The 27653-nt window shown below is 42.4% G+C and overlaps 1 protein-coding gene across 11 annotated transcripts in view; it reads left to right on the top strand.

Annotated features, from left to right (window-relative positions):
• The window catches only part of LOC144132630 (papilin-like), a 180915-nt gene that overhangs the window by 57525 nt on the left and 95737 nt on the right, over positions 1-27653 (top strand). For 9 of the 11 annotated variants that reach the window (XM_077665167.1, XM_077665176.1, XM_077665175.1 and 6 more), the window contains 3 exons: positions 2552-2593; positions 17248-17298; positions 26850-27026. In XM_077665167.1, coding sequence (XP_077521293.1) covers positions 2552-2593; positions 17248-17298; positions 26850-27026 — 270 coding nt within the window. The remainder of the gene's footprint in view (positions 1-2551; positions 2594-17247; positions 17299-26849; positions 27027-27653) is intronic. The other 2 variants (XM_077665168.1, XM_077665177.1) reach the window with 2 other exon arrangements.

Here is a 27653-nt window from a genome sequence, read left to right on the forward strand (position 1 = left end):
TGACTTAAGTCTCCTTATATAAGTGCGGAAATGTGAAAGCTGCGGGCGGTCCACCACCTGCGCGATCTGCTGGGCCAGCGCCGTACATTGCATGGAGAGTTTTCAGAGGGTCTGCATGATGGCGCGACAACTTCACGCAAAACATGAAGGAAAGTTACCGGAAACAGGAAATTTGGTACTTGCTTGATTGCAAAATACGTAGTTAAAATGTCTTTAATTACTCTTTTTGGCCACAATAAATATTGCGAAGATACGTTTTTTAGAACTGCTCATTCTATAAACGCGCTCCGATTCTGCTTAAAACATCTAAGCGTCGTGGCGGAGTTCCAGCGTCCCCCTGTCGCATGCCGGAAGCCTGGGTTCTAGTCCCAATTTGACATGAATTTTCTTATATTTGTTTTTATTCAAATGTCTCATGACTTGCACAACTCATGGCGACATATGACCGATGACGTCGCATACCTAGTTTCCTCACAGGGGATTAACTTCCGGCGATACATTTGGCCGACACTTCCAGTGTGCACATAGCCATCTAATGCTTTCGAATTAGCTATCTCTTCAGCCCCTGCTATTCCGCCCCTGTCTCATCAAATTAAAGCTCGTATCTGGGATTATAAAATAATTGAATCGACTGCCTAATATTTCTCATTAGGGAAACAGGCTATCGTTCTGAACGGTTTTGTTCACAGTATGCACCAGTTACAACGGGAACTCCCCAAAGCTCAGTGTTGTGACCACTTTTGTTCTTGTTGTACATCAATGATAATTCATCTGGTATACAGTCTTCATTCTGGATGTTTGCCGATGATTGTGTTGTTTATAGAATAGTAAGTGGCACTTCAGATATACAAATCATGTAAGATGATTTAAACATTATAGCAGACTTTTCTGTGCGGTGTGACATGATAAATATTAATAAAGCCCTCACCAGAAAACGCACGAGTGATTTCATTTATGGGGTGTTTAGCGTCCCAAAGCGACTCCGGCTATGAGAGACGCCGTGCTGAAGGGATCCGGATATTTCGACTACGTGGGGCTATTTAACGTGCACTGACATCGCATAGTTCACGGGCCTCTAGAATTGCGCCTCGATCGGAATTAGCCTGCCGCGGCCGGGATCGAACCCGCGTCTTTCGGGTCAGCACCCGAGCGCCATAACCACTGAGCTGTCGCGGCGTCCAAATCGCGCTAATGATTCGTGTATTTGCACAATTTGTGATATTATGTTAAACATAACCAATGAGTTTAGGTATCTAGGTGTGCTTTTTACTTCTGATTCACGATGGATTAAACATGTTACTTATATTGCAAATAATGGGGCATTAGTTTTTTTTATCTGATAGTGTGAGTCCTGTCAGGGACTCTGATAGGAAAGGCCTTGAATTATACATAAAAAAAATCAGTAAATCGGCTGTGTTGCACTCATTCCCAAGTACAGCAACTTAAACTGGAATAGATCGCATAAATAGCTGTATTATCGGTGAGAGAATTGAAGAACAAGGTCAGCTTTGATGCACAAATAATAGGGTGCCAAACATGGTGACAAGAATACCAAAAAAGGAAATCGGCTGCAATCAGTGTTGTAATTTCACTCAACGCACAAACAACGCGATGAAATAATAGGCCAGAAAAAAGGAAGTGTGGAAAATGAGAAGAAATACTGCGAAACAGATAGCTGATCTATAACCAGGGAACGATATGTGTCTAATGACGAGATGTCAGCAATATGACTGTTTAGATTTTGCGCTTCACGTGTAGCCCTTAAAAAAAAGTGGGTGTTTGATTATGTAAGTACGGTGTGGAAACTAGTTTTGCTTCGGAATTTTAGTCATTTACCGAGCAACTTAAAAACACATCTGTAGTTAAGGAATGTGCAATAAATACTTGAATATGGATGCATTTGTTTGGACAGCTACGCATCTGAGCTTACAGGTAAATTAGAAAAATTCAAAACAGGGCTCTTAGATTTCTTCTTGGAAACTAAAGCTGGCAACTAAGCAACTTAGGACAGCAAGGAAACTTATTATTAAATGGCAAGACTTAAAAACCACAGAAAACATCTATGACTTCAAATTTTCAGTGTTATTTATTATTCCACAACAGGCATAAAGCTCGAAAAATGTTTCCAGGCACCACACTACATATCAAAGTGACTAGACCACTGCTTGACTATCAGAATTTTCTTAAAGATTAGAGATCTGAAATTCAGTATTGTATGTATTTTATCAAAGGATGTTTTTTCAGCGAATTAGAACGATTTCTTCATGTTTGCTAAATCTGTAACCCCCTGCTGTAATTTCCTATGGGGCGATTCAGGCAACAAATAAATAAATAACTTGATGCTTTATAGCTTGTCCCTTCCGGTGTTTTCTTTCCTAGTTTGTTGAGTGTTGTTCTGGCACGCCGTAATGCTATTGGCTGCGTTGCGTGCTTTATGTTGGGCTATGCAGTCTGGGCTTGTTCGCTTGCATTCTGCTTGAAATGAATGCAATATCCTTAAAAAACTATTAAGAGGAATAACAACTGATGTTGCCGTTCCTCTCTTACGCAGACTCCACTGTTCCTAACTTGGAGGAGTCCATTATCTATGCAGGTAAGTCAAAAGCGAAGCTTTATGCAGCAATACCCCAGCATTCATTGGCGGGTGTCAGTCATAAGAAAAGATACCTCAAGGTGCTTTCCTTGGCATCACGAAATATTCACATAAGTTGCACCTTTGCAAAACACATCTTAAAGCAAGTCTACTGGATTGTGTAAACGTAGTCGTTGCCGTTTCCTTTAGTAGGAGCTAGTTGAACTTGTTAAGTAGTTTAGCGTTTTGCTGTGTATTTAGCCCCGCTAAACTGTAGCAGGAGGCACACACTTCGCGAAGGCTGGAAATATCTCCTCCATTCTCAAAAGCTTCAAAGCGTGGCCCCACAGTTTCATGTTCTACAATGGCCTTGGACGGAGTAAAGGTTGTTTTTTGGTTGACCTCCGTGTTGGAACACTTGCGTGGTAAAGAAATTCAATTTTTTGAAACTAATTCTACAAGAACGCTATCGCGAATAAGCTTATATTTTTTTTATTGCTCTGTGGGTTGAACTTACTGCTCGGATTGGAAGCACATTTAATTTAAGATGTATATTACCGAACTGTCACCAGATGTGGTTCCAAAGCTATCCTACTTGCTTCATTTAAATTGGCCTTCTTATGCAGCCGTTTGCAAAATAAATTTTACGTTATCATCATCAGGAAATAAAACAAGAGCAATAAAAAATATGGAGACGTATTGGCCATCGTCTCCCTGCCTAAACTGCGGTAGCTTACAAAGGAGTGCGTTTCTGTCTTACAATGAGGGACAATGTTCACCTATTTTTTTACGGCACCCCTCCCACTCTTCAGCGTTGCTGAAGATGCTGCCAAACTTGCGGGGCGCTTGTGTTAATCAAAAACACGTTGCTTGGTGTCTTTTCTAAGAAAACATTCCCGACACACGAAGTGGCTCAAGCGACTCCGCAGGGAGGCCTATCTGATGCACATAGCACTCAAACTTGTGGGAAATCACTGAGAATCTCACCGGCTTCTTTGCAATTCACCAGCTCCATTTAAAGTGGCCAAACGCATAAGCTTCATATTTGGGGTAGGCATCAGTCTCATTTCGCGTACGAATTGCGCGTGCATTTTCTGAAATTTTAAGCTCCACCGATTTCAATCAATAGCCAAGCGCATTTTCGAACATGATGGCGACCGCTAGTCGGCCTTTGCGCCAAAAATAAGTTAGAATAAATGTCGTCCATTGCAATGAAAACTTATAACGGGTTAGTATTGAAGTAAGTTTTGAAGTTCGCGCCTATAAGTGGGCCACAGCGAGAATTCAGGAAAATTACAGCACATGCATGAAAAAGCAGCGATGGAGCAACGGAACACAAAAATTACATAACAACTCAGAAGGTTCGAGAATTTTATTTAAATTCTAAATACAAACGCGCTTGCAGTTCTCACGGCCGTAGCCTCCTGTCATCACTGAGCATAACATGTATACATATAGATGATGCAAAAAACATAGTACGTTTTCATGAAGAAGTGGTTACTATGTTGAGCTTCCGGCTCATGCCATTCCTCGACCACGAGCCATAGAACAGATATCTCGAACGGGGACCGCCCTCTTCATAACGCTCTATGTTTTACAGGTTTTAGGTCTTGGTCTGAAAAACATAGGGTAGTGACATGTGCCGTGCAATAGGGCCTCAGCTCTAAGCCACCCCTATCTTAGTTGCTTGGCAAGCACCCTGAGGTTTTTTCTGTTATGTTTTTCTTTCTGATGAGTTGTGACGTGTCTTTCTGGTCTCTGTGTTTCTGAACTCTACATGGCCAACCAGCCACACTGGACATTTTGGTATTTAGCGAGTGAGGCAAAATAATGTTATTGTCACCTTAGGCACGCAGGTATACGTCATTCGACTTCGTTTCCAAGGTGCAAGAATCCGAGTTCCCATTCGCTGTATGGTAAAATTGAGGAAGCTTTCGTGAATGTAACGGAACCGGCGTAGCAGGCGACCAAGGTTCTGAATAAATTTAAAGTATTGGGAGGCGCAACTCGCTGCAGAGTAGACACTTGAAGCTTCCCACGAGCGAAGGAGCCAATATAATGTGACTGCACTGCTTATGTGACTCCTCTTGTGACTGAACAAAGATGTAAACAAGTCAAACTGTCTGGGAAAAAAAATTGAAAATTAGAAAATTGCAAGATACTATTGTCGAAATATTGAAGGTAATAGTCCTTTCTTCCAATGTGTAGCAATATCTTACTTCTAAAGAGTTTCTATAAATCGCATAGAACAGTTAAGGTTCCATAAAAAACCCACCGAGATCGCTTTTGGCGATAGAAAAATCGTTAATAGAAAAAAATGTTAGACTGCGGTCGGGTGATCAGCAGGTATATTAATCGTTAAAGTGAATTCTTGCATTGAATGAAAAATTTGAGTTTATATACGGTTTCCCGCGCGAAAATGTTTTGTCCAGAATTGCTAGGTATGGGTACCACTAAAATGCAAACACGTGCGCGCTGCCAACAAGCATTCACGGTCGTGCCTAGCAAGAAGCGCAACAGGAGTGCGCAGTATCAGATAGCGCTCCAACGTGGTTGCTCGTCCCCATTTTGTGTGCACGTTAACTGCCTCCTCATGCGTGGCTAGACAAGGGTAGGGACGTGAAGGGGTTGTAATTACATGCACCTCAAAGAGGCCAACAGTCACCGAATGCCAGTAAAGGATAGGAAAACATGCCTCCTTTTCTAAATTTGTGGCATTGATTAATGTGAATTTACAAGTGGTCTGACTTTTTCCCGAAAGACAACTGATTACAAAGTACTACAGCAAGCAACCACATGCAGCCAGAGGAACGCGAACATACAACCTCCATACGTCGCTTGCGTTCCTCTGAGAACTGAGCTATCGCGGCGACTCTCTAACCTAGCTGCTGCCTAGGAAAAGCTTCCTACTGCTATCACCCACGGGGTTCAACGACATTCCACGCGGTGTTGCGGTATTGGAGGACCTTCTGCGCCTGCGACTGTGGACGAAGGAGGCATTCGTGTACATTTACAAGGGGATGTTAGACGCAGCCTGAATACGATAGAACAGTTCAAGTTTGGGCAGGCGTCGGCCATAGGACGTTTCTTGGAGCTCCGTACGCTGCATACGGATGTCGGAGATTTAAATCCTACACATCGCATGTTGTTTCCTTTCTAACTATTTTCTGAGCACCAGTATTCGGCAAAAACGATTACACTACTCTAATGGCTCATTGTCGCGCGTCCGTTTTAACTCTGTCTTGCTCGCATAACGCGGCAACTGATCACGATAGCAGAAAACAAATAATATCAACACATATACACACAAAATTTAACCCCCCCACGAGAGGTTTGATAACTCGAAAAGTGAATTACTCTCTTTAAAATTGTCACAAAAAAATTTCCGTTTAATTTTGCGTTTAGCCGCCCAACAGAGCTCCAAAATCGGCTTTTCTAAAATTTTGTTTTCCAGCGATCATTTTCTGAGGATCGTGCTTTCTGTTTGATGTGTTACTATCGGTCTCTTCACTTTGACTTGTGTGTTTGTGAGCAAGCCATTTTGTTTTTCGCCGCTATTTATTATTGATACTGCATCGATGTAACTTCCTTAATATGTATGCCACCCATCGCTTCTCATTCATATGCCTCAACCGTTCTTCTTACTGCACCTTATTTTTGGCCTCCCGAGCTTCGAATGTTGACCACCTTGGCTTCTCACTACGGCTGCCTCTGTTCTCTTTCAGCCTACAGCTGTTTATCTAATAGCCTGACATGTTTGCACACCTTCGTAAACTGGATCATTATCGCTTCCATCTTCACGCCATGTCGCACTTTCCGCAAAGGTGTCGGCCTCATAGTCTCGCTCGTCCACCTTGATCTTGACTTTGAAATCTCCACCACACTCTCTATACCTAACCTGCATCAATCTCTCTGCTATTAGATCCTACAGGATGACAAAGTCTGCCGTTGCACATAATTTAGCCCACATGAACGAACGGAATGCAAACGAGAAATAACCACATGTTTACCAGGGGCCAATACGTGTATGAAAACTTGCACAACTGCGCACACCGAGAAATTATTTAAAAAAATAATAAATTGCAGGAAAGATAATGGATGCCCAACGTGGCAATCACTACCTTACAAAAACCGAGCCTCGCTAGAGAAAACCGGCCGACAAATCCCAGCCACGCCAGAACAAAATCTCCTTAAATTCTGATGAGCATCCGGTATTTGACAGCAATAAGTTAGGAAAAAAAAGAGGACTAATCTATTTGTTACTGCGATATCGCTATTGAGTTTCCGTGTTTGCGTTGAAAAGCGCCATTGGCTGCGGTAATGACCGAATTGTATGAGGAATGAGGAAACGAAGCTGGTGTAATAATGTCGGCGCGGTAGTTTGAATACCGCTCAGGGAGGCAGTTATTTTCTTCTGGATACCTTTGCCATGACAACGATGAGCCTCTCCTGTTGGCTTTTTCACGCCGCTATTGGAGGAACTGGCGTTGCCGTCGTGATCTGGCTGGACAATATATATATATATGCGGACTTTCCTCAATCCGACCGACGCTTCTGATAACGGTCGAGCAGCCCGCTCACAATCAATCAATCAATCAATCAAAGGAAGCTTTATTTCATAATTCACAAAAAAATTGTACAAAATATTTGGACCGATAGCCTACATGGCTAGTGTCCGGTCCAATACAAATCAAGTCATTTAGGCAACCACATAAATATGTAAAGTGAAAAAAAAATGAAAACAGCGAATTAACACAGCAAAAGCATCCAGTGTCCGATCGCATGCAAAAACAAGGCATTTTGGCAAACGTACAAGGAAGGTATACATACACCGGCATTTTAAGAAACACAGAAACACAAAAAGGAAATCACATGATTACTTGATTATGCAAGAAATATAATTTAGAAGATAGTTTAAAATTTCTGGCAAGCTTTATTTCCAATGGCAATGTATTCCAGACTTTCGTCCCAATGAACTCGATTAATCTGAGCAGCGACGGGAACTCCGCCAAGGACAGCACTTTTTGCTGAATTGTTCCTGCTAAGCAGTGGCTTAGGCACTGTAATTTAGTGTCAAAACAAAAAGGTAGATAATTTTTGTGTAATGTTTATGAAAGCGTGAAAACGGAATTAAATGAACGATAACGGCGATGGCGAGGAAGATATCGAATGTTCTGTTTCTGCGGGCAGTAGTTGGATTTTGATGAAGACAACGATTTGCAGTGCACAACGCGAGTGCGTGTTGCAGTTTGCGCAAGGCGTGCTGGGCTGCAGCGATGTGCAGGTCTAATTCCCGGATCTGGACGAATTTTGTTTAACTATGAAGTTTGTGAGAAAGCTGTATAGCTTTCCGTTGTAGCCGTATGGCTGCGCTCGGGTGGATGTCAGTCAGTAACTACTTCCTTATCATAAATCTACTCCCGCTTGGGGGATTCCCCTAATATATTTGACCAACAGTGCTCCCACTTCGAGTTATTGATCAATTCGCTCTCGCCCTAACATAAGCATGCCGTCCCGGTTAGCTCAGTTAGTAGAGCGACTGCTCCGGTGAAGCGGTGGTCCCGGGTTCGAACCCCGCACCAGGACGAATTTTTCTTTAACTGCGAAGTTTCTGAGAAAGCTGGATAGCTTTCCTCTGTAGCCGTATGGCTGCGCTCGGGTGGATGCCAATGAGTGATTACTCCCTTATTACAGGTGGAGTGCAGTGTATGAGACATAAGAATGTGTGTCCTCATTACAGAATAGCATGTGTGCACATCCAAGCATTTCGTAGCTGAGTAGGATTACTTTCAACGCAGTAAAAAAAGAAAAAACTGCGGCGTCAGCCTTACGGTCTTCGCGCCACCGCGGGTTCCACTTCCAGTCGCGGAAGTATTTGTTTGATATATATTTATTTAATTCAATTGGCACAAGAACCCAAATATCGCAACATATGATTGATTCTGTGATGATTAGTTCTTTTCTTGAATGTGTATGGGTGGTTTCTTTTAAGTATTGTTCAACTGATGTAATTATTGGTCCTGTTTTCCGTCCTCCTAATATGAACGATGGTTTTTCGTCTGAATTTCATCGAATACTGTGTGAAATATGTAGGCGTTTCCCTAACTGTACTTTACTAATAATTGGAGACTAACTTCCGAAGTATAAAGTGGTTCTCACAAGCGGTCACAGGGAGTGAAACCGAAGCTAACATGTTTCTTCAGTCAGGCCTTGATTTTTCACTAGCACAAATTATTACCAATCCCTCGCGTCGAACATCAGGTACCGCCAACATTATAGATTAATATTAACGAATAACCCCGATATTTGTTCAGACATTATTCATCTCGACGGCATTTCGAATCATGACGTAATAAAAGGACGCATTACCGGTTCTTTTAACGAAAAGAAATATACTATTAATAATTGGTTTTTTGGGGGGGAAAGGAAATGGCGCAGTATCTGTCTCATATATCGTTGGACACCTGAACCGCGCCGTAAGGGAAGGGATAAAGGAGGGGGTGAAAGAAGAAAGGAAGAATAGGTGCCGTAGTGGAGGGCTCCGGAATAACTTCGACCACCTGGGGATCTTTAACGTGCACTGACATCGCACAGCACACGGGCGCCATAGCATTCTTCCTCCCTAAAAACGCAGCCGCCGCGGTCGGGTTCGAACCCGGGAACTCCGGATCAGTAGTCGAGCGCCCTAACCACTGAGCCACCGCGGCGGAGCAAAACTACTATTAAAGAAACTATTAAAGAAATCAGGTGTTCTAACAGAGCTAACAATGAAAAATTAATTCTGAATTAGATTATTTCACCACCCAGTTCATGAATAAACTTTTATTGCGCACTGTTGAGCAGAACTGGGATCTATTCAAGAATACGTTTAAAAAAACTTGTTGATGACTTCGTTCCACTTATCACCATCTGATGTAGCAGCATTGCACCATGGTTTAATCAGAAGTTGCACCGTATGAACAATAAGAAAAAGCGATTTTACCGGCACGCAGTAAAAAATGGTCTTCTAAGCACGTGGGACAAATATAACAAATGTGAAAAGGACTAAAGTCACTCCTAAAATCCACTCAACGCCATTTTTTCAATCACAACCTATCATCTCTGGTAACCAACAACCCTCGTAAGTTCTGGCGCATCATAAATCCTACCTTTCATCCTGACATTTTGCTTACTTACAATAACGGCGTCATAATTATCGAGTCTGAATGTGTTCAGGTTTTTAATGACACCTTTTCATTAGTATTCAGGAAAAAAGACATCAGATCATCCCCTGACTTAAATACAATCCATGAAATTTGCATGCCTGAAATTGTGATTACTGAAACAGGTATCTTAACTTTATTAAACAATCATAAAATTACTACAGTATTTCCCAGTCAATTTAGTCCAAACGCCAGAATATTTAATCTGAGTGCCATTCAATTCAATTCAGGTGCCACAGAAATTAATCCAAGCGCCAAAGCATTTAATCCAAACGCCAGAGAATGTAATCCTCATGCATTCTCACACTGGACCGCTCAAATTTAAACCGCGGTCTAGAAATCCCAGACGCGTTATCGATGAGTTGTTACTGACGAAGCATTTGACACCCAATGAGCAAGTAATAATAACAACTTTTTTTAATCATAACAAATAAGGGCCGGATATTTATACCACCCACCACATCAACTAAAGCACAGGGTGAGTGCGAAGCATATTGCAGATATGCATCGGCGGTGTCCTGCAACTCCCATCATCATGTCACACCTTTGTTATCGTGATAAGATGAGCGACTCACTCTAAGGTTATGACTAAGATAAACTACCCTGTGATCAGCCGATAGTCCACTCACATGACTTCGCAACACCTGCAACCTGACGTCCCACATTCTCAACCAAAGTCATGAGGGGCATGGAACGAAACGTTATGTCGAATGTAATGACGCTATCACTTTGGCACACCTTTAGCTAGCACATTCATTTGTTCCTACATGACACTAATGAACTGCACACAGATGTGCAATTCTTCCCGCCTTATAAAGTCACGTGACTTTCAGGAAAGGGGAGGCACTTTCGCGACACAACAACAATTCCCTGGACAATATGGCTATCATCTGCACACAGCTATTTCATTGAGTCCACTCTCCGGTCTCACGCGACTTGCAGCATCATGCATCACATCAAGTCGCTATTGCAATGTTATCGCTATCGCTAACTCTAAACGCTTTCGCTGCGTCATTACAAGTTATGACGTCACAAGGAGCCTACTTTCATCATGACGGCACCTTATGGAAATCCTGCAGTGGGTTTCAAGTGACGCGAAGCCATGTGAGTGGACTATCGGCTGATCACAGGGAGTTTATCTTAGTCATAACCTTAGAGTGAGTGGCTCATCTTATTAGGATAACAAAGGTGTGACATGATGATGGGAGTTGCCGGGCACCGCCGATGCATATCTGCAATATGCTTCGCACTCACCCTGTACTTCGGTTGATGTGGTGGGTGATATAAATAGCCGGCCCTTATTTGTTATGATTTAAAAAAGTTGTTATTATTACTTGCTCATTGGATGTCTAATGCTTCGTCACTAACAACTCATCGATAACGCGTCTGGGATTTGTAGACCGCGTTTTAAGTTTGAGCGGTCCAGTGTGAGAATGCATGATAATTAAATTCTCTTGCGTTTGGATTAAATGCTTTGGAGCTTGGATTAATTTCTGTGGCGCCTGGATTAAATTGAATGGCACTCAGGTTAAATATTCTGGCGTTTGGATTAAATTGAGCAAGAATTACTGTAGTAGTTGGATCACCTAGGCTTTAACAACAAGATAAGTAAGAGTACATCTCAAAGCATTTGCGCTGTGTGGTCCTGTTTGTTTTCTCAATCGTTATCACACGGACTAATTTCTAATGACTGTCGGATAGCGAAAGTAATTTACCTACATTGAAATCAGGTGAGCGTTCCTCTCCATTGAACTATCGACCCATCTCGTTAACTAGCACCGTTTGCAAACTTCTTGAGCATATCATCCACAGCCAAATCATTAACTACCTCGAAGGTCATAACATTATTTTCAATTATCAGAGCGGTTTCCGCATGGAATTTTCATGTGACACGCAACTAGCTGCCTTTGTTAATGACTTACAATTATCACTTGACGCGGGCTTTCATGTCGACGCAGTGTTTCTAGATTGTTCCAAGGCTTTTGATCGGGTTCCTCATCACTCACATCTACTGAAACTAGCACAGCTTAACATCCACCATAAAGTGCTCGCTTTTATTAAGGACTTTCTATCATCTAGAACACAGTTCACCTCTCTTAATAATTTTAACTCTTCTTCCGCTTATGTTACATCTGGGGTACCACAAGGAAGCTTGTTCGGACCTTTGCTTTTTCTAATCTATAATAATGATTTACCTGCCTGTGTGACACTTAAAATTCGACTTTTCGCTTTTGACTGCGTAATTTACCGTAACATTACTAGTGAAGGTGACCGCCAATTCCTGCAATCTGACCTTGACGCAGTAAGCTTATGGTGCTCATCCTGGTTAACGACATTAAACGTTTCTAAAACTAAACAAATATCTTTCACTCGTCATACAGATCGCATTCCAACCCCTTATATTCTTATCGACAATACTGTAGAACAAACAACATGCAAATACCTTGGCGTGCACCTTCAGTTTGACCTAACATGACATCACCATATCGACCTCACCCTAGCGTCTGCTAACCGCTCACTTGTTCTTGTTAAACGTAACCTCAGACGCGCCCCTATACACGTTAAAAAACTGTCTTATATAACTCTAATACGCCCTAAAATCGAATATGGTGCGACCATTTGGGACCCAGAGCAAGCCTACATTATCACTAACATCGAATCCTTGGAGAACCGTGCTGTTCGCTTCATATTTTCTGTCTACTCACCCTTAACAAGTGTTAAAGTATTAAAAAAAACGTGCCGGACTGGAAGATTTGTCACATCGCCGTAAACTTGCTCGTTTAACACTTTTCCATAAGCTTTACCACCCCCCCCCTCCCTCCGAAGTCATTTGCTTCGGTCACCTCATGCTATCTTTCTACGCCGTGATCATTCTTTCAAAGTTAATCGCGTGAACTGTAATTCATCGGGCTTACGCCAATTCATTCATTTCCCGTACTATCATTGAATGGAATAGTTTACCATCAGTCATCGCAAGAGAAACTGACATCCTAAAATTTCAAGTTTCTTTGCTGTGGCGGAAATGTGTAAAATTTGCGGTTTTTGTTTGCTAATTTTTCCTTTTTTGTTATGCCTTAAGTTTTAATGATTTTTGTTGTTGTTGCATTGCACTTTTTACAGATATGTATCGCGTTAATTATTGACTGTGCCGACCCCCCCCCCATGTAATACCCTCTCCTGAAGGGCCTTTAGGGGTAACGTGAATAAATGAATAGATATGTGACACAAAGTGACAGACATTGCAAAATCTTGCTCGGGGTTTGCTCATCGGAATTGTGCTTCCGCAGTAACAGTCTGTGGATACTACAAAATTGTATCGAACCAGCTAGCTCTATACTCTGCCTGGCATTTGAATAATGCCGCTCTCTTTGGCGCTGCAAGTGGATACTTTATTGTTAAACGAGTTCAAAAGCGTCAAAGCTAAGAAATGAAAGATATCAGCAACATACTCTTGATTACCTTAAATTTGGCACATGATGGCCTCAGTTGCCCGTGTGCCATAAGAAAGAACATAACACAACATACAATATAATCTAAAGCGTAACATATGCTATGCATTTGTCGCAATAGCTTTTGTAAAACCAATTTGATAAGCCTTCTTTTTCTCTATAACCCGAAGCATCATTTGAAAACCCCAAAAATAACGAGAAGAAAAATGCCGACTATTGAGAAAGAGAGCAGTCTCCTGAAATTGGAGACATCGAATTGCTTTTACAAAAGGCACGAGAGTGGCCTTGTATTATGCATAAATATTACCAGCGGTGAAAAGGAATTTGGAACTTTACTAGCCGTTTTGTGTGAATTAAACTGCTGCATGAAACTTTATTTTTCCTGTTGCTGCTTTAGGAATTTGTTTTTCCTTCATTGTAAATAGATTTTAGCGCCGAGACACACTACAGACAAGAAAGAAGACAGCATGCATTCTTGTGTGTGTGTTACGTCTTGGAGCTAAATACTTGGTCAATATCTGCCAACCAGCTAGCCAAGCTGCGTGCTTGCTCTTTTAGAGTATTTTTTTTATGTGAACATAATGGAGCATATACATAACGACTGCAGAGCTACCGTAATCCTCCATAAAGCTAGCATTAAAATTCCGACAAGGAAGGGTGTCAGGCAGAGAGACACGATCTCGCCAATGCTATTCACCGCCTGTTTACAGGACGTATTCCGAGGCATGGATTGGGAACCGTAGGGGATAAGATTGAATAGAGAATACCTAAGCAAATACGATTCGCTGACGACATCGCCTTGCTCAGGCACACAGACGATGAACTGCAAACCGTGAACCGTGAATTATACCGGCAGAGAAGAAGAACGGTGTGTCTAAAAATAAACATGCAGAAAACCAAAGTAATGTTCGACAATGCAGCAAGAGAAGAGCAGTGTACAGTCGGTAGCGAGGTGCTGGAAGTGGTAAGGGAATACATCAACTTATAGTAGGTAGTGACCGCTGATCCGGCTGATGAGAGGGAAATAACTAGAAGAATAAGATGGGGTGGAGTGCATATGGCAGGCTCTCTCAGATGATAAATGGCAGTTTGCCAATATCCCTCAAGAGAAAAGTATACAACAGCTTTATCTTACGGGTACTTACCTTTGGGGCAGAAATGTGGAGGCTAACAAAAAGGGTTTATCTTAAGTACTTACCTATGGGGAAGAAACGTGGAGGATAATGGAAAGGGTTCAGCTTCAGTTAAAGACAAAGCCGCGAGATAAGGAAAGAAAAATAGGTGTAACGTTGAGAGACAGAAAGCGGTCAAAGTAGATGAGGGAAAAAACACGGGTAAACGACAGTCTTGTTGAAATCAGGATGACGAAACGTGCTTGGGCGGGGCATGTAATGTAAAGGGAAGACAACCACTGGCCCTTGAGGGTAACATATCGTATTCCAAGAGAAGGTAAGCGCAGCAGGGGGCGGATGAGAATAAGGAGTTTGCGGAGATACGTTTGTCGCAGCTGGAAAAGGACAAGGTTGAGCGTAGAGACATGTAAGGGGCATTTGCCCTGAAGATGAATCTATCAAAATAGCTGCCAATGACCAGGAACCCAAACGCATTAAATGTCGCCTTATACGGATACTAATGCACTTGGCGTTGTACTTTGCCTTATTGTGGTACGCATTGTATCGCCGTCATGAATTTATCGAGGTTTGAAGTGGTGTGCATGGATGTGTAGGTGCCCTGCATGCAAAGTCATATTGTTCAAGATACGCTGTGGACACCACCATCCTTTTTCTTACGCTGGACAGTAACGAATCTCCACCATCCCCTAGAACATAGAAAATAAAAGGACGGCGATGCTTAATTCGAAGCAAAGTTAACCCTTTATTCGCAGAAAAAGTTAGCACAGGAAGTGTGGAAAATGGGGCAGATTCTTCGGGATAGACCCTACAAGAATTCAGTGTTTGTCTTGCGGTCGTTATAAATATAAATGGACTCAAACATGTATTCGGTCTTCCGTCAATTATAATAGAGAATATAAAAGTAAGGAATGTTGCGCGTCTATCTTTAGAGTGGGCCAAATTATTTGTGAGGTGCGGAGGAGCAGCCTCAGATCTCGCAGTCAATAGTCACCAAGCGATGCAGTTCGCAAGACGGCGCAGTAAGCAAGGGCCTCACCAAATGCAAAGGCACAAAAGTAAAGATACGGAAAAAATCGTTTAAAAGAAACAACTTCTGAAGGCACTTTCAAGCTAGAATGCGGAAGGCAAGAAAGTATCTTCAGCCCGTACCGCACTGCTCGTATCTAGCGCGCTGTGGAGGCGCGTCTATTACTTACAAAATATCAGAGCAACTGATTCCTTTTCGCACAAACCTGTATGGCCGCTGATTGCATTTTTGGGAAATATTTTGAGTGTACTAGTATTTAGACTAGGTTGGTTGTGCGGGTGAAGTGACAATGCTGAGGAGAAAGGGACATTTTAAATAAAATTTTGTTTCGCCACCTTGAGAAAATTTCACTTTTCGCAAATTGCACTTTTGTGCGTTTGTCGCAAACTGTATAGTTAGGCGCGCCGGTTCGCGGTTTCCTTGGAAAATGATTCTCGCGGCTGGTAGATTGAATTGAGGAAGAGTAGGATGGGGGGCTCCAGATCAAGGTTTTTCGTTTTTTTTTTTATCATGGATTGTATTTTTTCACAATTCAATTTTATAACATTCGTTTGTAGTTACATACAAAAGTCTATTTTCTGTGAAGTTAACTCATATAGAAATTAAGTACGTCTCAAATGATATTTTTGCGCCCATTCTTATCAGTGAGGCGCGTACCTATCTCTCCATTCTTTCGTATACTTTGGATATCAACAGAAAAGAAAATAATACTCTGTGTAATTCCATTTGATGTTTGCCCTGGTGCTTTTATTTTGAAAGCGTAGCAAAAGCAAGAACAATCACTGGAGCAAAAAAAAACAAACTGACCGCTTGATGTGTGCGGCACCACTCCTGGTGAGCCTCCTATCACCGCAACCCTCTTTTTTCCGGAGCAGCCATACAAAGGGTGGTTCCTATGGCTACGCCTCTTCGCTAGCGCATTCCTACTTTCTGGCCCTACCCTAATCCTTCTGCGGTAACCAATCACCTCATCTGTCACGCATTCTTATGCGCTCGCCAAACCCTCCTCCTTCTACAGTAGCCATCATCTTGATGGGTATTCCTTCGCTCTTGCGGATTCCTTCCTCCTTCAACGGTAGCTACCCTCTAGATATTGTCCTTGGTAGACACTTTCCGTTTGCGCATTACTCTGATTGTCAAACCGTCCTCCTTCAACGATTTACATCCTCCGAGAGGTGGCTCCCACGGTAACCAACTGCTGCCACTTCTACTACTACTACTACTACTGCAACTGCTACTGCTGCTACTACTACTACTACTAATACTACTACTACTACTACTACTACTACTACTACCACTACTACTATTACTACTACTACTACTATACTACACCAACTTACTATAATATATCATGCGACGTGCGCTTTAGGGCTGCCGCTGTAAAAACTCAACAAAAGCAGTTTATGCTGGGGAAAAGCATCCTTATTCTCGCAGCATGATGGTGATGTGCTATTAATACTATTTAGTGCATCTGGCCAGCAGTCTGTCCATTCTCGAAGTCGCGCCCTGTGGTATCAACTTCCAAGCGGCGTTTTAGGATTATTAAGTGAAGGATGAGTAGCCCTTTAGCAGTTTTTGCGGCGTCCAGTGTCACACATAATATGTGCGTGAAGTGTATGCTAGACATGAGGCGCGATGTGTGGTTACGGAAACTAGCCGTGTCATGTGTTGTCACATATCACTTGACATCACCAAATTGGAAGTGACATCACCAAATTCGAAAGTTAGAACCGAAAATTACTTAACCGAATCAGGTCTACCGACAGGCCGACAGTCTGTTTGTGCTCTCAAAATACATGCTGTCCATTGTCTTTGCGGCCCCCAATTTCTTGCGGTGACGTTTCAAACTGACTTTCGTTTTCAGGGTCAGCGGAGATTGCTGCGTATCTTGCGTCCAACCAGACTGTGTCTAGAGGTAAGAAATCAACTTACAATTCTTCAGAGATGTCCAAAACCAAGTGCATACTGTTACTCGCAGTTTCTTTTTTGTTTGTATTTTATGAGGAGAATCAACGCCTTTAATTCCTTGCGTCAGAATGACTGCAACATCAAATTTGTCAAAAATATTAGAACGCCTATCAGTAAAGGATATTGAAGGTGCTGTAGCTGCGTACCGCACTGTTATAGATGCATAGCTGAAAGGCATTCATGATTGTTTATACGGAGGAATACAAACGAAGAATGCTGTTGTAGCTATGAACGTTTGGTTAGCGAGTATCCTTGAGCAGTACTGGTAACAGCATCACAATGAGCAGCAATGGCCATGGAGGATTTCATTCTTTTTCCAGGGATAGCGAATTTGTAGCTGGGATCCAGACAGTGGATCAGCGTCAAAATATACAGCAGGCAGTTTTATGGTTTGCAGCGATGGCGTAGAGGTAGAACATCCGCCTCGCGTGCAAGAGGACCGGGGTTCAAATCCTGGTGCCGCGCAATTCTCCACCGGGTTAAAAAAAAAGAAAGAAAATGCGCCTGTCGATGGAATTGCATAACCAGGCCTGGAGTGCGGCCTGATCTCGGTGACCAGAACCGACAACGCACTCTCTCCAGAGCAGGATTTGGCCATCCTGGTGTAGTACCTCGCCACAACCTTCTATGATCAAACCAATTAACCCTCGGCCCTCAGTCCCCAGCGGCTGCAGAGCAACTGACCACGGCGGCGGTCAGACCTGTGACGCAGCGGAGGGTGCTAAGAATCTCTGGCTCCGGACAGGCCGCCATTGGAATCTGAAAATGCAACGTTTAACGCTATAACTTTAGCTAGTGAGGCTAGCCTAGCAGTGCTGTTTGAGGAACTAGCGGGAATTAAATGGGATGTGATAGGGCTTAGCGAAGTTAGGAGGACAGGTGAGGCGTATACAGTACTAAAGCACGGACACATACTGTGCTATCGCGGGTTAGAGGATAGACGAGTACTAGGTGTGGGATTTTTCATTAATAAGGATATAGCTGGCAACGTAGAGGAGTTCTACAGTATTAACGAGAGGGTAGCAGCTATAGTAATTAGGCTGAATAGGAGGTACAAGCTGAAAGTGGTGCAGGCCTACGCACCCACATCCAGCCATGATGACCAGACCGTTAAAAGTTTCTATGAAGACGTAGAATCGGCAATGAATAAAGTAAAATCGCAGTACATTGTACTGATGGGCGACTTCAATGCGAAGGTGGGCAAGAATCATGCTGACGATCAAGCGGTAGGTGACTATGGGATAGGCTCTAGAAATAGCAGGGGAGAGTTATTAGTCGAATTCGCGGATAGAAATAATTTACGGATCATGAATACCTTCTTCCGCAAACGAGAAAACAGGAAATGGACCTGGAAGAGCCCCAATGGTGAGATTAAAAATGAAATCGACTTCATACTATGCGCTAAACCTGGCATCATTCAGGATGTGGCCGTCCTCGGAAAGGTGCGTTGTAGCGACCACAGAATGGTAAGGTCTAGAATTAGCTTAGACTTAAAGAGGGAACGGAAGAAGCTAGTGAACAGGAAGACCATTAACGAGTTAGCCGTAAGAGGGAAAGCACAGGAGTTTAGGATAGCGCTGCAAAACCGATATTCGGCTTTAACTGAGGAAGATGATCTTGATGTTCATTCAATGCACGATAATCTGACATCAATAATTACGGAGTGCGCAGTAGAACTAGGCGGTAGGACAGTTCGAAAGGATACAGGGAAGCTATCTCAGGTGACGAAAGATCTGATTAAGAAGCGCCAAAACATGAGGGCATCTAACCCTACCGATAGAATAGAACTTACGGAGATATCAAAGTTAATAAATAAGCGCAAGGTAGCCGACATAAGGAAGTTTAATATGGAGAGAATCGAGCATGCTATAAAGAACGGAGGTAGCCTAAGAACAGTGAAGAGGAAACTAGGCATAGGTAAAAACCAGATGTATGCATTTAATGACAAGCAGGGCAATGTCATTAACAATATGGATAAGATAGTTAACGTAGCCGAAGAGTTCTACACAGACCTGTACAGTAGCCAATGTAATCAAAGCGCTAATGAGAAAGACAGCAGTGCACAGCAATGCGTCATCCCGCCAGTAACGATATATGAAGTACGGAAAGCCTTAGAAGCAATGAGAAGGGGAAAAGCAGCTGGGGAAGATCAGGTAACAGCAGATCTGTTGAAGGATAGAAGGGACATCGTGCTTGAAAAACTAGCCACCCTGTATACGCAATGCCTTATGACCTCGACTGTACCAGAACCTTGGAAGAATGCAAACATTATCTTAATTCATAAGAAGGGAGACGCCAAGGACATGAAAAATTACAGGCCGATCAGCTTAGTATCCGTTGCCTACAAAGTATTTACTAAGGTAATCGCTAATAGAGTCAGGGCAACGTTAGACTTTAATCAACCAAATGATCAGGCAGGCTTTCGTAAAGGATATTCCACAATAGATCATATTCACACTATCAATCAGGTGATAGAGAAATGCTCAGAATATAACCAACCTCTATATATAGCTTTCATTGATTACGAGAAAGCATTCGACTCAGTGGAAACCTCAGCAGTCATACAGGCATTGCGTAATCAGGTGGTAGAAGAGCCTTATGTCCAAATACTGGAAGATATATATAGCAACTGCACAGTTACTATAGTCCTCCATAAAGTCAGCAATAAAATTCCAATAAGGAAGGGCGTCAGGTAAGGAGACACGATCTCGCCAATGCTGTTCCCCGCATGTTTACAGGAGGTATTTCGAGGCCTGAATTGGGAACAGTTGGGAATAAGAATAAATGGAGAATGCCAAAATAATCTGCGATTTGCTGATGACATTGCCTTGCTGAGTCACTCAGGAGGTGAACTGCAAATCATGGTCAATGAGTTAGACAGGCAGAGCAGATCGATGGGTCTAAAAATTAACATGCAGAAAACCAAGGTAATGTTCAACAGCCTAGCAAGGGAACAACAGTTTACGATTGGCAGCGAGAGCCTAGAAATAGTAACGGAATACGTCTACTTAGGGCAGGTAGTGACAGCTGATCCGGATCATGAGAGGGAGATAACTAGAAGGATAAAAATGGGGTGGAGCGCATATGACAAATTGTCGCAGATCATGAGTGGCAGTTTACCAATTTCCCTCAAGAGGAAACTGTACAACAGCATAATCTTACCGGTACTCACCTACGGGGCAGAAACGTGGAGGCTAACGAAAGGAGTTCAGCTTAAGTTAAGGACAACGCAGCGAGCCATGGAAAGAATAATGATAGGTGTAACGTTAAGAGATCGGAAGCGGGCGGAGTGGGTGAGGGAACAAACACGGGTTAATGACATCCTAATCGAAATCAACAGAAAGAAATGGGCTTGGGCAGGGCATGTAATGCGAAGGCAAGATAACCGCTGGTCCGTAAGGGTAACGGAGTGGATTCCAAGAGAAAGTAAGCGTAGCAGGGGGCGGCAGAAAGTTAGGTGGACGGATGAGATTAAGAAGTTTGCAGACAAAGGGTGGATGCATCTGGCAAAGGATAGGGTTAATTGGAGAGACATGGTAGAGGCCTTTGCCCTGCAGTGGGTGTAGTAAGGCTGATGATGATGATGATGAGTTTTATTTCGAAATCTAACCAAATAACAGCAAGTGTTCAGTTACGCGGTGTGCTTCAGACTCCCGCAGCAATTTTCGGAAATAACTGAACGCTTGGAGGCCCTTAACTCCTCTGAAAAAAAAATTTAGGGCCTCGAGTAGGGGGCCCGGGCACCGGGATTCCATGTAAAACAGCGTGGAGCAATGAAATCCCGAAAAGGTGTATGTTCTAGAGATGGACTTAAAAGCCATGTTATTTGCTTCCTTAGTGCATTTTAGGGTTATCCATTTCGACAGAATTTGTAGTTATTTATAGTTATTACGTACCCTTTCGTCATACAGCATGTTGATGCTCAGGTAACTTCAGGAGCATGTTGAAGATGAAAACAACATTCTGCAGGAGTCTACACAATTGTTCGCTTCACGACACTTTCGCTGACGTTCATTAGAGCGCGCATGCTTGGTTGGTGGAGACACAGGAGAGCGTTTAGGCGTCATCCTTCCAGATCGGCGTTCAGGAGGCCTCTGGCAAGATTGCCTTGGGAGCGCTCCTTTCGAACAATGGTGGCGTCACTCAATGACGTCATACGCATGCGCAGGAGGCTGAGGCACAGATGCATTGTCTGCTGTCGCCTTGCGCATGCGTAGTGCATTATTGTATACTGAGTTCCCCATTACGATGTACTACAACAACAACTAGTATTACTAATGAACTGAATAATAATTTAAAACTTAACCGGTGTCCAATTAACCAATTAGCAATTAACCTTTTACTACTTCCTAATTAATAAATAATTATTACTGAATAATTGATTGCTAATCATTATTTCACTGTGAGGACACTTGTCTGGTTACGTGGAGTAATGCGAAAGCATTTGTTTTAGAGAAAGGAAAGGTTTTTGAGGAAAGAACGCAGTAGCTCTGAGATCTCAAAATCTTGGTGGACACCTCAACCGCGCTTGATTGAGAGCCAGAGTGTGGCACTTTTGTGCGAATCTCCCCGCTGGTGAGTCATGAGCCTATAAAGGATTTCGCCTTAATAAATACCGGCGCATTTTCGATTTCACAGAACCAACCCCTGAGAATTGAAAAAATACGAACCATGGCTGCCAACATGAAGTTAGGCAATGCATAGAAGCTATAAAAGAGTATAAAATTATTCACTGCAGTGTGTCAACTTTTTAGCAGCAGAGTGCAATTTACAGTCGATGGCTTCCAAAAATGAGGAGTTGTGAAGCCATCAAGAAACTGACTGCACGAGACTGGAAGCCACGTCGTGTGTGTTCGTAGCTGTCACTTCGTTTGCAGCAAATAGCGGGCGGATTACTTAGTTGCTGTGTTTTGTATACAGGGCAAATGATGAGACTCGCCACTGCAGAAAGAGAGAAGAGACAATTGCATCGTAGTGTAAACTGGAACAATTCAAACAAATTACAAAACATCTCTTAGAAAAAAAAACACCGCCACCATTGAAGCTACGGCACATTTCGCATTATGAGGCAGAATTAAACCAGCAGCGTGCCCCACGAAGCAGCGACGTGGCATTTGTTTAGGGTCATTTGACATTTTCCCTTCCACTGAAGCCAGAATTCGCATACGTTGAAGCAGTCCTGTGCTCTCGTGCTGTGTTTTATGTGCTGAGAACATACGTGGATTTATCGGCGTAGGCAGAATGCTTCACTGGGTATTAAAGACCGGTGGAGGCTCCATATGTCCGGCATGTCTATATCTGGCGCTTTAGCTGGGCCAAAGTTAGGAGGGCATAAAATAGTCACGCCATCTGCGGCATTCAGAGCCCGTCTCAGTGCTCCTGAGTGCTTTAGGGAGACAGAAGTCCAGGTTGGCCTAGAGAAAGGGTGAGGGCGTGGATTAGAGCTCTGTCAGCGTAGAGAAGGCACGTCTTACAGTGAATGTCAGTTACAGCGTCCCACCAATGGGCGCCTGGCCAGCCAAAAGCCGGCGCCACATTCGAGTAACCTCCGCAAAAGTGCCCATGGGGCATAGTCGGGTTTCGAAGAGTAGTGTCGCAACCGGCATGATCGAAAAGCTCTGTATTCACCTTGATCGCATCACTCCTGCCACATATTCGCTGCGGCTGGCAGCCTTGTGCTAAGTGCGTGAAACATTTCCAGGCCGCAGGTTCTCATATAGAACAATGCAGTGAAGAATTTACGTCCCTGCTGAAGCTCAAAACCTTGGTTGACGGAAGGAGAAGGATGGTTCACACCATTGAAATTCTTGGTAGCTTTATAGGTGTCTTAAGTGCCAGAATATATTGCTCAAAGATGACAGCTGCGGATTGGAAATTTTGGTGCGCGCTTTTGTCTGAAATATTGGAGCGTTTCAGGTCATCACGTAACTTCTGTGTGAAGCGTATTGCGTCATATAGCGTCTCTATGAGTTGCGACATTAGCGCTGCCCATTTCATTCATTCATTCATTTTTTTTTATTTGTTCTTCACAACATGACGTACACATTGTGAAAGGGGCCAAGAAGGAAAGCCGTTCCTTTACGGCTTGAAAAAAAAAATCTTGGTCCCCCCTGGCATTGACGGCAACGAAGCAACACAATCCAGAAACAAATGTACAGAAAAAAATATACAGAAATATACAGAGACAAACAAAATTATAACTTGGCATTTTTATGAAAGGTATGGCGACAAGCTCATGGAACGGTCGGGAAATAAAGACATGCCGTCATAATGAAACAGTGGCTAAATATCTGTACAAGGTGTTTTGTTTATGAAATGTGTGGTGTGTATTAGGGACATGCAAATTAATAAAACAACGCCTTCAGGTTCCGGAAATTTAGTCCTAAAATATCTGTTCCCGCTTTAATATGTTCATTTAGTAATCGAGGCAGGTTATTCCTAAGACTCTGAAACCCATAGTTCGTACGGCATTTTGGCACTTTCCAACGGTCTGTTGTCCTCGTATTGTAGGTCGCGTTGCCTATTAATTCTAAGTTCGATATGTCCAAAAACAGCCTTTGATTTTCCTTGATGCTGAGTTTATATTCGCGTAGGAGTTTATAATGATACATTTTAGTTATTGGAATGACCTTAAGATTTCTGAAGATAAATTTACTTGAGTAAAACTTAGGCAAATTATTAATGATCCGTAAAACCTTTTTTTGCATCCTTAAAAGACTACTAAGGTTTTTGTCGGTCGTTGTGCCCCAGACTAAATGAGAATAGTTCATGTAAGAAGAAAATAAGGCATAATAAATGACTAGTTTTGCAGACATTGTGAAGACATAGCGATTTCGACTGAGTATAACTGTTATGGAACATAATTTCTGCAAAATATGGTTTACGTGGTCATCCCATTGCAACGTCTTGGAAAAGAAAACGCCCAATACCTTTATTATTTCGACGACCTCAATCCTTGTGCCTCTAAACAGAAGATCGTAATCGGTAGATAGCTGCTTACCCTTAGGGTGAAAAATTACTGCTTTTGTTTTTTTTGTATTAATATTCAGTTGATTACTGTCTGTCCAAGCTTCCAACTTTTTTAAGGCTATGTTTCCTTTAACGAACGCGTCATCACAAGAGGATGAAGGCACAAATATACTAGTGTCGTCTGCATATATAACAAACTTGAGGTCAGATGATATACATACTATATCATTAATGTATAAATTAAAGAGTAAGGGACCAAGAATACTTCCTTGAGGTACGCCTGCGACTATTGCTTTCTGATTAGATATTAAATGGCTTACTTGAACAAATTGTTTTCTGTGAGAGAGATAACTAATTAACATATTAAGTGCATGTCCTCTGATACCGTAGTGATGTAATTTATCAAAAAGAATAGAGTGATTAATGTTGTCAAAAGCCTGCGTAAAGTCAACAAAAATCCCCAGAACGTAGTTTTTATCCCCGAAGTTTTGCAAAATGTATTCTTTTTGATCAAGAAGTGCCAGTTCTGTGGACCGATGTTTTTGGAAGCCATACTGCGATTTTGTGATTATATCATATTTGTGGCAGAAACGTGAAAGTTGTTTGAATAGGATTTTTTCCAGACCTTTAGAAAACACAGACAATATTGATATGGGGCGGTAGTTCGAAACATCTCGGTTATCACCCTTTTTTTTGTATAGCGGAATCACTCGAGCCACTTGCATTTTTGTTGGATAAACTGCAGTTGAAAGGCAAAGATTATATATGTAGGTTAGTATGGGACTTATAACGTCAAGGACATATTTCACTGGACTAATTTGCACATCGTCAGCGTCGCAGCTACGCGAATTTTTCAAATTTGCAAACACAGAGCAAACTTCTTGAATGTCGGTTGGTTCTAAGAAAAAAGTATTGGTGTTAGCTGTACTTTGCATTGTGTTGTTTCCTGAAGGGCGTGCAGTCACATTCCTGTTAACAAAGAACTCGTTAATAGCATTAACCATTGCGTCCCCTCTCAGCGTTTTTCCGTCATGTATAATCTCTACTACGGAATCTTTTTCCTGCCCACGTCCCATAAGAGCATTCATTTTACTCCATAATTCACTCATTCGACCTGAACACATAGAAAAGTAACGAAAGTAGTAGGCGTCCCTGCACTTTTTCAGTTCTTTATTTAAAACATTACGGAAACGTTTAAAAGCTAGAAGGTCCGCCTCATTACGGGAATTCATAAATTTTTTGAAAAGTCGATCTTTTTTATGGATTTTTTTATGAAGTTCACGGGTAATCCAAGGTTTTTTATAATTTTTGTTTTTTACACGTTCCTTACGAATTAAATGCTTTTTATAGATACATAAAAAACGACCCATAAACGCTTCATATGCAGCATTTGCATCAGCAATGTTCCGGATGTAGTCCCAGCTTGTAGTTTCTAACTCTGTACGGAGAGTCTAGTGTTTTCTGTGAAATCAACTGAGAAAACATCGCAGGGCTCTCTGTTGTATTAAACGGATTAGTGTCAACCTTACAACATATTGCCATATGGTCACTAATGGAACAGGGAAGAATAGCTGTAGTGATGGACCCTATATCATAATTAGCTAGGAACAAATCTATAGTAGTTTCTGAAGTAGGTGTCAACCGAGTAGCCATATTTATAAGGTTAGAGCAGGCATTGCTACTAAGCAGATTTTCAAATTCAACTTTTCTGGAGGTATTACATGACATGTCAATATTAAAGTCACCGCCAATAATGACATTATAATGATTTTCATTTACAAATGTTAACATATTGTCTAGGAACTCAAAAAAATCACACACATTGCCATCTGGAGGACGGTAGCATGCTGCAATAACGATATCTTTTGCCTGCACACACACAATTTCATAACTATCTGTAACAGCAGAGAAGTCTGCCAATGAACGGGCTTGTAAGGAGTTTTCTACAAGAAGAGATACGCCCCCACCACGGCGCTTGGTTCTATGAACATAAAATGTTTTCATGGTAGGAAGGTAAAACGCATCCGTTTCATGAGCTTGCCAGGTCTCGGTAAACATAAGTACATTGAAGCAATTCTGTATTCTATTATATAAGCACTCAAGTTCAGCAGTTTTGTTTTGTAGAGTCTGAACGTTTAAATGGAAACAACGCAGGAGAGTGTCTCTATTTCCATATTCTTTGGTTAGCTCATCCAAAGATATGTATCCCAAATGCGCCATTGAACTTGGAATTTAGACAGAACAAAGGCAACACAGCACAGACACAAGACTCAGGTGACCAGGTTTGAGAGATCACCAGGTTTGAGAGATTTAGCGAGTGTACACTCCGGACGTCTCGTATGATTTCTATATGCGTCATAGGAAAAACGAAAGCAAGGATGGGATGTGCCTGATGAAACATTGGAGTAAGGAGGAGAAGAAAAGTGAGATTGTTAAATTGTGAGATGCTGTCTGGAATAACGTCTTTTGCGCCTGAGGGCGTCTCTGAAGCACCTTTTGGCGTAAATATGTCTCCCCGCTGCGTTTTAGCAGACTTGGACAACGTCGCGTGCCTGCCGAAGCCCGACCCCGGACCGTGCTTCGGGTACTTCCCTCGCTACTACTTCGACAAGGAGAACAGAACCTGCAAGCAGTTCATCTATGGAGGCTGCCAGGGCAACGGGAACAACTTCGAGACAAAGGAACTCTGCGAGTACAGCTGCGACCGTAAGTTGTTGGGAACTGTAGCTGGGGCAAAGCAAACTATTGTTATTGGTTATGATGTTGGCATTCTTATTCAAACAATATTCTCGGAAAAATTTATTAGCTCAAGACGCGAACATTTTGCAGTTATGGAACTACCGAATCGAAGCGATCGTTGTAAGGCCAGAGCTCCGTGGTCCGCTTTCTCCGAGCCACGGTCTGATGCATATATTTTAACGCGTTTCTATATAGGAAAAAACTGAAGAAATGCAGGGATATTAGAATGCGCCACAATCGCAAAACGCTGCTTTTAATAAAGAACTTCTTTCATTGCGAGGTGGGAAGGGCAGCTTCGCATGGCGGTCAACGGTTATGTTGGAATAATTATACGTATTGACAATGAAAGTGATAGGCATGACATAAGGATTATTATTACAGGGTGCGGTGCACAGCCCTACATCTTCTACAAAAGACATGAATATGATTTAGTTGCTCTTTTCAGAATATATGCGGCGATTAACATACTCTTTACGTTTTTTTTTTGTTGCTATTTCTCTATGCACGTGGCGAAAATAGTTCATAACTAAAGCTTAAACGCACAGGCGAATGTGTAACAATGCAGGTCGCTAGTAAACGTCCTCGCTGTTGCTA

This window comes from Amblyomma americanum, chromosome 5 (assembly GCF_052857255.1).
Source record: "Amblyomma americanum isolate KBUSLIRL-KWMA chromosome 5, ASM5285725v1, whole genome shotgun sequence".
NCBI classification, from domain to species: domain Eukaryota; kingdom Metazoa; phylum Arthropoda; class Arachnida; order Ixodida; family Ixodidae; genus Amblyomma; species Amblyomma americanum.